At 40.2% G+C, this 13,857-nt stretch overlaps 2 protein-coding genes and 1 long non-coding RNA gene across 5 annotated transcripts in view; 1 reads left to right on the top strand and 2 right to left on the bottom strand.

Annotated features, from left to right (window-relative positions):
• LOC147218267 (uncharacterized) overlaps positions 1-831 on the bottom strand; it is a 30,346-nt gene extending 29,515 nt beyond the window's left edge. For 2 of the 3 annotated variants that reach the window (XR_015108828.1, XR_015108830.1), the window contains exon 1: positions 322-831. This is a non-coding gene — a long non-coding RNA (uncharacterized LOC147218267). The remainder of the gene's footprint in view (positions 1-321) is intronic. The other variant, XR_015108829.1, reaches the window with a different exon arrangement.
• elac1 (elaC ribonuclease Z 1) lies at positions 205-6,266 on the top strand. The gene is made up of 5 exons (XM_086174319.1): positions 205-436; positions 1,079-1,279; positions 1,729-1,787; positions 1,951-2,161; positions 2,289-6,266. The coding sequence occupies exons 1-5, from the start codon at positions 280-282 to the stop codon at positions 2,771-2,773; spliced, it is 1,113 nt and encodes a 370-aa protein (XP_086030445.1). The 5' UTR covers positions 205-279; the 3' UTR covers positions 2,774-6,266.
• Positions 3,488-12,735, bottom strand: mier3b (mesoderm induction early response 1, family member 3 b). The gene is made up of 12 exons (XM_086174318.1): positions 12,430-12,735; positions 11,904-12,049; positions 11,525-11,647; positions 11,305-11,428; positions 10,653-10,726; positions 10,360-10,432; positions 10,107-10,255; positions 8,944-9,025; positions 7,899-7,993; positions 7,623-7,750; positions 7,341-7,495; positions 3,488-7,176 (listed from the first exon to the last, which is right to left on the bottom strand). The coding sequence occupies exons 2-12, from the start codon at positions 12,000-12,002 to the stop codon at positions 6,701-6,703; spliced, it is 1,578 nt and encodes a 525-aa protein (XP_086030444.1). The 5' UTR covers positions 12,003-12,049; positions 12,430-12,735; the 3' UTR covers positions 3,488-6,700.
• Between the last annotated feature and the right edge of the window lie 1,122 nt (positions 12,736-13,857).

Here is a 13,857-nt window from a genome sequence, read left to right as displayed (position 1 = left end):
GTAAGCCCATGAAAGAGTTCTTATGGCAAGTACAAACTGAAAATACATATAAAAAGTGATAGTAGCTCATTTGCTCCACAAGTATACGCAATCTAGAACCTTTGTTTACATTTTTGATGCACCTGTGTCCACCATCAAAAGTTGTGAATTGCCCGATTTCCCTGAACGCCACACGGTCGCTCGGCTTCCGTCATCTACGTGCGACCGTGTTTTCGAGCGGCATGTCGCGACGGTAAACTGACGCTCAAGATCAATACTTTATCGATCATCTTTGCGACGATGACCATGGACCTGACTTTTCTCGGGACCGGTTCGGCTTACCCCTCGCCTCACCGCGGCGCATCGGCCCTGGTGCTGCGGTCGGAGGGAGAATGCTGGCTGTTCGACTGCGGGGAGGGGACCCAGACCCAGCTGATGAGGAGCCAGCTGAGAGCCGGTGAGCCCCGCGGTTCCTCCTCGGAGCTCCCCGTGTCTGTAAACATACGTCGAAATAAACCGTTTATCCAGTCTGATATTTGAAAGCAGCCCGGGCTGGCACTCCAGTGCTACTTCCCCCGATGCTAATAACATCGAGGAAAGTAGCCGCTTTCCTTAACAGGGATTTCCTTAATCAAGGTTCGGTTGGCCATGAAGTTCGAGTTACTGTCTCCAAATCACACACGCTACTGCTCGGTGACGCAAGTTAAACAACCACGCAAAAACACTTAGAAAAGAACCCTTACCTTTCTTCGCCCCCCCGCGTGAAAAAACAAACAATTGTATGACTCTTGACTTCCGCATCAGTCGCTGATTGGCTAAGCTGTCAGGGGAGCTTGACGTGTGACGCCGGAAGTAGACCCCACCCCCTGTCTTTTCTTAAAGCGACAGTGCACCGACATAGTGCGCAGGCGCATATTGAGCACAGAGGGTGGTGTGCGCCTACCTCCTGCTGGTGGAGCAGGAGGGGTGAAGACCCGGGTCCTATACACCCAGTCCCTATCCTTGTTATCTGCAACATCTCTTCAATGTTTTGCTAATGTGATGTGAGCTGTCTATGCACCTGAACGCATCCCACAGATGTCATTTTTGTCCACCCCAGGCCGCATCACTAAGGTTTTCATCTCCCACCTGCATGGAGATCATTTGTTTGGACTTCCTGGACTCCTCTGCACCGTGAGTCTCAACTCAAACCCCGACTCCCAGCAGACCCCTGTGGACATCTATGGGCCCCGGGGGCTTCGGCATTTCCTCAGAGTGACGCTGGGCCTCACAGGGTCCCAGTTGCTTTTCCCCTATGCAGGTGGGTCGGGTTGTCAAGGTATCACTGAGGTCTTTGGCCTGTGATTGCATGAACATACAGAACATTTTAGCAGTTATAAACCAGTGCTGGTCAGCTTGAGAGATCCTCAGAGAAACTCTTTATAATAGCATAATGTTTCCTGACTGTATAAATGGTCACTTCCTGCCACAGTCTGACTGCATTCTGCAGGTAATACATTCAGGATTTTTGCATGCATTTATCAAATTGTCACGTATCTGTCACTCATACCCATATTTAATATTTTTGATTTATATAAATAAGTGTTTGCTTTGCATTGAGAAGAATAGAATAGCTTTAGCATTATTGTAAAGTGCAATGCTACAAAATTGCGTGACCCAGTAGAACACTAATGCGGTATGATTTATAATGTAATCTCACACTTATTCTAATGTGCTTCATTCTTATCCATATTGTGCTTGTTACTGCAGTGCATGAGTTGGATCCCACGGCAGACCAAAGTCCAGAAGAGGGACAGTTGAGTCTCGAGGTTCGTGGCCATCACAGTGCTGTGCATCCTGTTAGGGCAAGACAATAATAATGAATTGAATTTATGCCTGTTTTTTTAATCACATTCAGCTTTAATACCATGAAATAATTAAGTAGATGCTGTGCTTACTTTGTGTTTTCATTCGATTATTTTTCTTCGCCAGATGACAACAGAGTGCGGTCCCCCACACCCCCAGGAGCAGCCAGGACGGACCATCTCCTTAGATGTCTCCAGTGACTCTTACCTCCTTTTTGAAGACAAGAAGTTTGCAGTCAAGGCCTTCAGGTTGTTCCACCGGATCCCATCCTTTGGTTTCTGCATTCAAGAGCACGATCGCCCTGGACGACTGAAAACTCAGTTACTGAAAGAACTAGGTTGGTGTAATCTGAGCTTATTTTGTGTGTCTATAGCATTAATACCAAAAGCATATCACATCAGTTTAGGGCTGTAATTTTATTTAGGAATCTTTTCTTACTGTTTGAACCATTTTGTCTTCTGTAGGCCTGAAACCGGGTCCACTGTACGGGCGCCTGAAAGCAGGAGAGTCTGTGACGCTCGAGGGCGGCCGCGTGTTGTTGCCTTGCGACGTCCTGGAGGAAACCATTCCCGGAAGAAAAGTCTGCATTTTGGGGGACTGCAGCTCGGTGGTAGGGGACGGACCGCTGAGGTTTTGCGACGGCGCAGACGTTCTGGTTCACGAGGCCACCTTGGGGAGCGAACACAGGGAGAAAGCGGTGGATCACGGACACAGCACGCCTGAAATGGCCGCGGCGCTGGCCCAAGCATGCCGTGCGCAGAGGCTGGTGCTGTATCATTTCAGTCAGAGGTACAAACCCTCCTCCCAGCAGAGGGAAGGAGATGCGGACGATGTCTCCGAGCTGAGGAGACAGGCTGAGGAGGCTCTTCAGGACAGTGATATTGAAGTCATTCTGGCTGAGGACTTCATGACTCTGCCCATTCCTCTCCGAAAGCCTGGTAATGAATAATGCGGTTTTGTTTACATGATTGAAATGCACAGCATGCAGCCGGTATGTTAGCCTCACCAACTTGTGACGTGGAATGTACCTCACAGAAGGAATACTTGGTCCAGGTTTTCCAAAGGCTTGACATATAATCCTGAGCTGATCAGTTGACGGTTGACAGCAGAAGCAAGGGCAGCTTAAGTCCACCTGCAAAAAAAAAAAAAAGTGAAGCACATAACATTTAAACAGCCAAATTTTAAAGAAAACAAAACACCTGTATGTGATTGTTTTGCTGATAATGCTGTAGCGGTTCCGATGTGGAAAAAAAGTTTCCAGGGTTTTGTTTTAAACTGACACTAATGCGACTCCTGTCTGTTCGCATGCCAGCTGCAGCACAACAATTCTTAAAATTCTTTTAACAGTTTTGATTGCAAATCCAATTTTCTGGGAATTTCAAATGAGCAAAAGAAAGTCTCGTCATGTTACTAACACCATAGCGACCAAATGAAGGTGTTCAGAAAGTAAGATATGCACTAAAATGTCAACAATTGGGAGTACCAGAAGACGACAAAGGTCCTTCTGCCATCATTTGTCTCACTGGTTTGGCAATAACTCAATCTGAGTGAGATAGAAAAAAAATAATGAAAACAAATATGAAACTTCAAGCCAAATGTTTTCTTTCTGTGCCTGTGAACATCCATTCAGAGGGAAGAATAAAGATGCAATCATCTCCAAACCTTTTCCAGAGCTTTATTTCTGGATCTGTACACAAGGTATTAAAGTACAACAGAAAATACAAAATAATGTTTAACAAAAGAAAAAAAAAACAAAACAAAAAAAAAAAAAAAAACAACTCAATGTCTATGTACAATTCTTATAAACAATAAAGATAGCTTCTTCAACATTTCTCATAGTGACGTTTTGATTGTCTATATTTCTGGATATACATTTTTAAGTTTTGTAGGTTTTTTTTTTTATTCACAAAGGTGTTTTTGTTTTTCATCAAAGAACAAGTTTTTTGTTTCCAAAACCACAACTCCAATACTTCTTTTTTTTTTCCTTTTTTGTTTTTTAAACTTCAAAACACAATACAAAATAAAATAAATTTTGTTTAGTGCTTGCTTGCACACACACGTCTCAAACAAGAGATATCAATAAATCACATTTTCGAGAGTTCACAGGGTGGTGGAAAACCTACTTCTACTTCATGGCCTTTACATTCTGACAGTTTCTCTGAGTCTTTGTACAAACCACAGGTGAAATAAATATCACTGCACTGCTAAAGCTAGAAGAGCTCGGAGGACCTACTGCATTATGCACATTGCATGTTAAGAGAATCTAGCTCCCCACATATTTAGAGCAGCAGCCATCCCTTTACCATCAAGACAAATATAGACGACAAAAACATGTAAATAGATTCTTTTTAAGGAAAGAAAGGTGAGTTTCTTTATACACGTGGCTACAAGTAGCCAGGTCTGGATGCAAAAAACTGCAACGTTACTATCAAACGAATCTTGTGGTAAAGCCGTTTTTTTTTTTTTTTCCAGTGGTACGGTTGAGAGACAGACACAGCCGGCATGCGTGGTTTTGACTGTGCCACGGTGTCTTGGGTATCGTAATGTTTTTTTTTTTTTTTCCAAAAGGGAAAAAGCAAAAATGAAACGAAAGAAAATCCAAATACCAAGTCAACCGGTAAAATGCAAAACCCAAAGTTTCTGTACATTATCTACAAATTATGGCCATTCGAAGGAGGAAGAAGAAGAAAAAAAAAAAAAAGTTATATCTTTGTATTAACACAGATTCACAATGATAAGAGGTCAGTTAATAGACTTTTTAAAGGCTATTTGCTAAATATTTACATAAAAAACAGAAATGAGTTTTCTCTGATGCTGATATTGGGAAACAGAATTACTTGATTGAACTTAAATATAGTTTATACTCATGAATCCTGTCTGTACACACATAATGATAACTATGGCCATTACAAACATCATGTACCCCTGAAACAAACTAATTATTCATATCACAATGCATAGATAAATTAAGTAAACACTACTGCATCCAATCACCTGACAATGACCCGCTAAACATTTTACAATTCACAAATATGGACTTCAGGCAAGAAAACCATTATATTTCTGATACTAGACTGAAAGAAATTACCAGATTATCCAAGTCCTTGTCTAGTCAGTACAGGTTAGGCAGAGGTATCAGAGTGGCTTTAAATAAAGTTAATACTGCTCTCAGGTATATCCAAACATGCTAAATGGTCTGAAAATGGCGCTACATGACATAGAAAATTGTTTTTAACATAATTGTTTTTACAATAATTAAAATAATTATGACTATTACGCCAAAAAGGTAGCATGGGTGAAACATATGAACTTAAAAGATAGATTAATATATCAAAGAGGAAAAAGTATATAAAAGATACTTTCCTGTGCACAAAGTGTGTGATGACAGATTGCTAGTGTGTTATTCCTCTTGAAGGAGGGATATAAAAAAAAACAGAAAAAGATGGTAAACAAGGTGGCAACAATTATTTTTAACTTAGCACAGATATCCTTGATCCAATATTGTGAACGGCAAGGAGAATAAAACAAGCCGATGGGAGCATGATTTGATTTAGATAAAAAGATTATCACTGACATTCAAAATGTTCCAGTTTGGCCACTTAAGAAAACAATTAAAAAGGAAACAAGCGAACAAAACAACTGACAATGTTCCACGGCAGGAGAGAAACAAAATTCAATTGAAGGGCCGAAGCAAATATGCGGCCACAACAATTTGTGGTTTTCAAGTTCATTCTAGTGTTGCAAGTCCCATTTTAAGTATTTTTTGGGAGACTGATCAAATCTGGACTTCCTATAGCTTGATAATTGCTAAATTAATCAAATTAAAACCCATTAAATCTGAGATGATTTAATCCACCTCAGTTTACAAGTAGCACTGTTCTCTCCTCCCTGTGTTGCGCTCTGCTGCATGGAAGAGCCACACTTCGAGTGGATGAGTAGTTCGGGGCGCCAGCGAACGACTGAATTAGGACATCGGAGTTGGCAAAAAGCACGGATTCCCTTCGCTTTCACAGGTCATCGTGACAAACATCCGGTCAGCAAATCGAACCACTTCACAGGTTAGAAGGACAAATAGCTGTACAGCAAATGTCACAAATTAACATGACTTCTGTCATTTCAGCCAGGCCAAAATCTCCCTTGTTTGCTGTTGTGTTAAAGTGCTCTCTAGAAACCACATGTGTGCTAGATGTAAGAAGGAACAAAGAGCCTCCTCTTAAGTGTTTGAATTCAAATATAAATCAGCAGCTGTTCCTCTTCTCACTATGGGAACGTGCCAGTTTAAGTATCAGTCGTTTCATATCAGCCAAATAAACTTCATTGTGTCTAAAAAGTGTCGGACTTGGATCAGGGCAAATTGTATCAACATCACCGTGCGTCAATCTGGTTCCTGAAAAGTACCTGTAAACCAAACACTGATTGAAGGGGAAAAAAAAAAAGAAAAGTACCACTTTGAAAATAACAACGACCAGCACCTCCAAACAACCACCAGCGGCAGAGGACTAGGATGATTTGGCAGACGAAGAGAATGGCAGGATAACATATTGTAGCTCCGAAGATGTTGTGTTTTGACGGTCGGGAGGAAGATACACAACTCTCCTACTGCAGACTCTGGGCCCCACTGTTCTTGGACGTTACAGACAGCAAGACAAAAATGAAAATAAATGGCTATATAAACTCTTGAGAGAAATCAAGATTTTAGTTCTATATGATAGACATCACTGATGTCATATTACACAAGACAATGAAAAAAATTATATATATACATATATATATACATAAGCATTTACATGCATATATATATGTATATATGATTCTCCAGTGAGGTCAGTCTTATGTACAAGAAAAAGGGAAGAACAGAGGAAGAAGATGAGGAAGATCACTCTGACTGAAGTGCTGCGGTGTGCTGTGTGTGGTGCCGTGCATGCGCTCCCAAAAAAACATTGGGCTCGCCACTTCCAGCCAAGCTCCCAAAGTCTGTAACAGACACTGCCATTTTAGTGCCGGTGATTCGATGGTGGTGTGTTGTTGTCCGCCGTGCTTCGAAGTCTACTCCGAGGTTACCCACCGAGACATCATTAATAAAGGGGTCAGGCAGCGCCATCTTGAGTCTCTTGGAGGGCCTCTCGCAGTCCTTGTTGACGCAAACTCCCCCCAGCTGGCCAAGGTCTGAGTGGTAGAAGCCAGTGTCGAGCATGTTGAGGCAATCTGAGTCCGTGCCGTTGGAAGGGAAGCCAAGGGATTCCTCGTGGTTCAGGGAGCCACGATGGAGACTTTCCATGGGCGGAAAGCTGTAGGAGTCCAAGCAGCTGACCTCCGCAGGACTGCACACTGTGGCTACACTGTTACTCAAAGCTGAAAGAGAAATCACAAAGAATGAGGGTTGGACTAAGAGACGGGGCAATCGAGGGGACGTTCGTAAAGAGTACGATACAATTTTGTACAATGCAAAGAAATGACATGACCGATAATTGAATTTTTCTGATCGCATCCCATCTGTAGTGCTTCCCATTACTTACCCGTAAGATCACTGGCAGTGATGGAATTGAGCAAGCTGAGCTGTTGATCCGTGGTGGACTCCAGCCTTCCCCCTCCACCGGCTCCAGAGCACACCGAGGAGGAACTGTCCACTGCAAGGCCCTCGGCTTCATCCACAAGCCTGTCCATCAGGTCGCTGGATGCAAAATGAAAATGCACCACTTTGCTTTTAGACAGTTTGTTTTTAAACTTACGGGCAGTACTTTTTCCCAACGATTGTGCAGATTTAATGAGTAGATGTATTTCTGTCTTCTGCCACTTACGTTACTCCAGGATAGCTGCTGTACTTTTTCTTCCCAAAACGATTTTGCTGCACGAAGAAATCAAAACGCTCCGACTTTTTCCACATGTAGTAAAATGCCACACATTCTGCTACAGTTCGTGTAGTTACCTGGGAAAAAGACATTCATGGGTTTTTGTATAGGTACAGTGTCTTCTCTACTGTTTTCACATCTTGTCATGCCATTTTTTCCTTCTTGAAAACATTTCATTTCTCATCCAAGAGGTTGCTTCAGTTGTAATCGACCGCAGGAACTCACTTTGTGTTTCTGTATGAGGTGAAAGTTTTTGTCATACATCTGTAGTGCATGTTCAAAGTTCTTGCATTCCTCTTCAGACCACTGGGGCGTTTTTTCTGGAATGAAACACATTTGGAAGTTTCATATTGATACACAGTCAAATTATGCAAACATTAAAATGGTAACTTCATCTCATGAATTTAGACACAAAAGCTTGAAAAATGAAAATACCAAATAATCACTAACGATAAAGAATAGTTTTGACTCACAAACAAGAGCAAAAAAGGGGGATATAATTAATTAGCTGAGGTAAAATTCCTTTCAATTTATTGAGTAATATATCTTAATCTGGTAAAGTCACATTATACAGGTTTGACCCCTCAAATCACAACATCACACAGTCTTACTATCATAGCAATTACAATTTTCCAAAGGAGATGTAATGAGCCAAAGTTGGCGTTGTTCTACACAGAATGCTGGTCAGGGTTCAATGCACATGTGAACTGCAGATTCAATATTGAAATTAAAAACAATGTATTTTCAAACAGGAGGCAACTGATGTGCCTCCTAATTTATTTCCAAGACAAGATGGGTAGAACGTTAAGAATATAGGCAATCATACAGACTACAAAGAGTAACAAGTAGGCATAGTCCAATGAAAACGTTGCAATTTTGTTTGTCCCGAGTCTTCGACTGGAAGCGATATCTTATAAGCTTACTGTGTGGTGTGAATGCTTGTCAGCATTTATATGAGAAAGTGAAACTTGGATAGACATGATGAGTTTCATTCCTCGTTTCAGGCTCATTCTGCACACTTGATAAAATACGGTTTAATTGAAAAACAAGACATTCAATGTCATACATGTTTTAAATATTATGTAAAAAAAATGGGGAAAGGTTTCCCTGGCTATAAGATTTTAGTTTTCTTGTATGTCTGATTATTCTGTTTCACAATCAGATTGTAGGAGCAGCTACCAATGGAAAATAGAACTTCACTCATTTGACTACAGATACATCTGTTACCTGGGGGTAGCACCCGCATGAGCAGGAGTTTTTCTTAACTTACCTTTTGATAATTTGATGCGGCTGCAGTATCTCTCCAGTGCTTCCCGGGTGTTGTAGTTACACTTGACAAGCTCATGCAAAGCCTGTGAGGAGAATCAAGGGGTAAAAGCTTGATTAGTTGCCAAAATAGGTTTTAAAATTTAAATTCTATGTATACTACGGTCTCAAGAGGCTACGGTATGGGATTTTTAACAAGAAAGGCCATAGTGTGCCTAACATCCACAGGTCAATGTGTACGGCATGCAAAAATGCTGGGGGTTGTGCAGGAGATAAGGGATAAACAAGTAGATATCCTTGAGCTCTCAGCACACAGTATGGACTCTGAGAGCAAACTCGTTGAGTCAAACAAGTTATACTGATACATGTTAATAGCAGACTCTGCAGGAGTCCAAATATCTTCCTGCACAGACTAGAAGTGATTGTGGAATGGCATGCCTGTCAGCCTTTTTTTTTTTCCAAAGATGGGATGAGGGGGGTGTACTTTCATTGGGGGGGGGGGGGGGGGGGGAGCTGGGTGCAATTAGTAGGGTAGTGCTTGGTGAGGACGTATGTTTTCAATGTTTTATGTTTAGTAATATAAGGAAGTGGGACAGACCAAGTCAAAACTAACTTAATCACAAATTATTACTGCTGCTAATTCACTCATCCTAGTCTTTATCCAATCAATCTAAATGGTCTGGAGGAGACCTACACAAGAATTGTTTCCATTTGTCTTTCACTCTTTCATGACAATTGATCTGTTAATATAACAAATGGTGTACACTGTACTAAAGAACATGTGCTTAAAAACTCCTTTAATAAAAAAATTGGCTCATGTCCACTTGTAGCTAATTGAACTTAAAGATGTACAGACTCAAATTTATAATATTAAAATAACTGCTCATTGGAATGGTGAATTTTATGTTTTATGAAATACTTCACCTGCTATCATACATCCTGATGAGTTTTTGCTGTGATTATCGGTATGTAAGGATCAGGTGATGTGTGACTGTGCATGTGTGTGTGTGTGTGTGTGTGTGTGTGTGTGTGTGACAGCTTAATGTTAATATTGCTTCATTTAAAAGGGAAAGAAAACTTTGAAATACAAAAATCTGACCACCAAATGCAATCAAAAGTTTTCTTAATAAAGTGCCCTGGAATTATGCAATTCCATTAATTACGAACCTGCTCGTTGTCTCGTACGTGAACCCCTGGTTTGTCACATCCCGTCTTTTCATCTGTTGTCCGTGACAACACATCCGATAAGAAACTCCTGACCTTGTTCTCTGGCAATATGCCTGGGCTCCATAATAACTCATCTTCATCTTCATAAACTGCACACAAAGTAGTTGACAGTTAGAACCAGCTCACTAATATTATCTTCACAATAATATCAAATGTATGGATAAATCAGTGAAAAACAAAACATAGCAGTCACCTTTCTCTCCATCTTTGTAGTGGCAGAGGCAGGATGGAACTTCTGCTTGGTATTGCGTTCCAACCATTATTTCCTGATCAAAAAAAAAATCACGATGAGCAAATCGATACAGTTTTAAATCCAAGTTGTGGTGAAATATTGAAAATTGGAATATTTTCTCAGGGATGCTAGTGCAAGCGTGACTTTCAATGAGAAGGGTAATGAAACATAAATTTAAACTTTACAGTAGTAGGCGACTCAAAAGGGAACAGTGACGGAAATGCCACCTGTCCTGATACGGCCATGGAATTTACCTTTCTAGAGTCTTCTGGGCTCGGGCCGTCTTCATCACACTCAGACTCCTTGTCACCATCAGAGATAGCATTAGCTGAGAGAAAAAAACAAAAACACAATGAGCTGATAATTTTAATACTGAGACAATGTCCAAATTTTACAGGTAAGTAAGCAATCTGGAAGACTTGTAAACCTGCCAAAATGCAATTTTGGACCACAAAAAAAAAAAAAAAAAAAAAAACCACCTTGTAACCTTCAAGACAATATGAATATTGGCTGAGCTGTTGGTTTACCCTATAACTTTGTGTGATCACTTTGCAGTTAGGCTGCAATTAGCTGCATGTCAGGGGCAAAATACAGCTGGGGTCCAAGTAACATTATGGTGATGAGCGATGACACAGACCATTTGCAACCACTTAGAATTTCAAATTACTTTAAAGAAATCAGAAAACACTCGTCTGTATAGGAGTATTTACCTCCTACACAACAGAGCGAGGAAACCTCAACGAATGTCAACGGACCCGCTTTTTGTCAGAACTATCTCAAAACAATGTCGGACCATTCTTCACCAGTATACCAAGAGACAATAAAATTATGTATTTTTTAAAATTACATTTACTTTGTAAGTATCCAGAGAACAAAATGGGACTTTATGTTTCATTAGTTACTTACATCGAAGTGTTCTTGGAAAGAAATCAGTGGCTTCATGGGAGGTAACTGAAGGAGTTAGATCATCCGCTGAGGACTGCGTTTCCTCCTCATAGTCACCAGACAACAAGTCCTTAGCAATTTCCTCCTAAAAACATAGTTGGGGTTGAACAAGAAATTATCTTCCCACTGTTTCGCTGACATTTATTGAGTGTGAAATATCCACAAGATGGGTGAAACTAACCTTGTCCAATGTCATATCAGGCAACTCATCTGTAAGATCTCCAGAGGAGCTGTCTATACTGGAACCAGCTGAGGCCTCATAACGGTAGATTGCCAACAGCTCCTCCAAGGGCATGTTTCCCTCCTAGGAAAAATGAGAAACACAATCAAGATACACGGTATGAAATAAAATGAAAATGGCCATTGCGACATATGGATAGATATTTCTCATTTTAATAACTGACATCTTAAAATTGTGCAGGAAGAGTCTACAATAAAAAGATTGACAGTGGACATTGGGAAAACAGGAATATGACTCAGAAATAAATAACACCCACCAAATTAAAAATGGCAAGAAAGATGTTTTAATCCACAACTGCTGTTTTTACTTGAAAAGATACCTTCTCTAGATCTGCAATCTCAGAGCTGAAATTCCTCCCTCCTTCCAGAGACTCTTCCTCCTCCAGAGTCCTCTCATCATCATACTCTTGAACTAACATTTCCGCTGTGGGATCAAAATCATGGTCTTCTGATGATAAAGAGCCAACTGCAAAGAAGGAGGGGAGAGAAAAAAAATATATGAGTACAAAACTTCCAAACAGAATATTTAGAAATTGCAACATTATCATTCACATTAATAGAAAAATTACAGATTACATCAATAGGCACTATCATGCACATTAGCACCCAGATAAATTGAAGCGTTGTGATTTTTGTCAGATTCGAAGACATATCATGTCAGAACAATTTACAAATATTTTGTGTACCATTTACGTTTATCAATAAAACATGTAAAATGTACATTCATTTGACAATTCCACTAGTCAATAACCAAAGTGTACTATTAGCATGTGTTTCACTGACACATCTATCAATAACTGAATACAAAATACAGCATTACTTGCATGATAGCGACATATTACTAACCTGGACTTGAACTCCCTAGGGAAGCCTGGAAAATAAATTCAGATATTATTAGAAGAATAACAGAACTGTAATAATTATCCGAATTAAATGCTCAGGCACTAGCCTTAAAATAAATCCATGCATTTTCGTGAATTACGTTCAAGTATCAACCTAAATATCACATAAATGGACGGCCGACAAAACTGCATTAACCGTTACCTTATATTCAGCAAGAGACTAGTACAGCTGCAACCGCGGTGAAATGCTACACAATTAAATGATCAACTGAAAATTCAAGAATCTAGCTTTAATGGAGTGCGTGATCAGGCAACATTCAAGAAAATCGCACGGCATATTCTGACAGAAGAAATACAATTGAAGCACTATTACACCTTATAGCAGTAACGTCAGCTAGCCACCAAGCTAACTCCAGGGAACTAATGTAAGAGCTATCCATCGAGACATGTAAACATTCATTTCGTCTACGCGGTGTAACACTTGATAAATTACTGGTGGACATCACAGCACTGGTGTCCTGAGCTCAGGGCGAGGATAAGGAGATTCAATTCACCGTAAATGCTGATTATTATGTGTATCATTTGACCAGCAAGCTAGCCTTAAATTTACGTATCAATTTACACAGCCGCTATACCAAAGCAGCTGAGAGAGCGACGGCGCAGCGGCCTTGTAGTGAAGGATCAGTCTAGACATTTAGACATATCTAGGAGCGATAAAAATAACAACTATTGTACCAAACACGCTACACGGTAGGCAAAAAACATTATTTCTTCAATCGATAGCAAACAAATTAAAAATACACCACACAAAATAAAAAAATATCGATTTAAGATCGATTGCTTCTCCCCTGTTTTCCCTCTTACCTCCGCCATATTGGTACCTTTAGCTAATGGGCTCGTTCTTGCGCAGTACCCGGATCACCGCTCTGAGCCAATCAGAGATCCAGGTGACCGTTCCAGTCGTGACGCCATTCAAACCAACCTCCGATCGGACTAACGGTAATCGTTTCTAAATGCTAAATTGAAAGCTAAAGCAGAAAACCACAGCATATATACATATAAAAAATAAAAAATAAATAAAATAAAATTACTGATATATCTTTAAAGTGCGCCAGTAACATCGCTTAACAGTAACATCTGCTATTGGTTCCCCCGATGACACATTACTAGAACGTTCCTAGAATGTTATTTTTTTCACTTTCGAAACACCAGGGTTGAATTCTCCTTGAATTTGGGTAAATAAATGTATTTCATAAAGCGTGTCATTGTCAGGTTTGAATTAGATATTCAATATTCACTTCAAATGATACTTAAGGAATTTATGTTAAGGGGTGGGGGGAATCAACTTGGTATCATGTCAATCATGTGGCAGGTCATTTGAATATTTTTTTTTTTTTTAATTAGTCTATTATTATCAGAAAATGCACCCATT

Source organism: Fistularia commersonii, chromosome 26, assembly GCF_037954325.1.
Source record: "Fistularia commersonii isolate RoL2024-O1a breed Wild chromosome 26, RoL_Fcom_v1.0, whole genome shotgun sequence".
In the NCBI taxonomy this organism is placed as follows: Eukaryota; Metazoa; Chordata; class Actinopteri; order Syngnathiformes; family Fistulariidae; genus Fistularia; species Fistularia commersonii.
This window is presented reverse-complemented; position numbering and strand designations above follow the sequence as displayed.

What these genes read in the sequence shown, in the direction of transcription:
- elac1 (XM_086174319.1), top strand. Translation starts at nt 280, where the DNA reads ATGACCATGGACCTGACTTTTCTCGGGACCGGTTCGGCTTACCCCTCG. An exon ending in GAGGAGCCAGCTGAGAGCCG is followed by an intron (nt 437 to 1,078) that starts GTGAGCCCCGCG and finishes TGTCCACCCCAG; the next exon opens with GCCGCATCACTAAGGTTTTC. An exon ending in TCAGTTACTGAAAGAACTAG is followed by an intron (nt 2,162 to 2,288) that starts GTTGGTGTAATC and finishes TGTCTTCTGTAG; the next exon opens with GCCTGAAACCGGGTCCACTG.
- mier3b (XM_086174318.1), bottom strand. Translation starts at nt 12,002, where the DNA reads ATGTTAGTTCAAGAGTATGATGATGAGAGGACTCTGGAGGAGGAAGAG. An exon ending in GCCCAGAAGACTCTAGAAAG is followed by an intron (nt 10,433 to 10,652) that starts GTAAATTCCATG and finishes TTTTTTGATCAG; the next exon opens with GAAATAATGGTTGGAACGCA. An exon ending in CACTGCCAGTGATCTTACGG is followed by an intron (nt 7,177 to 7,340) that starts GTAAGTAATGGG and finishes TTTCTCTTTCAG; the next exon opens with CTTTGAGTAACAGTGTAGCC.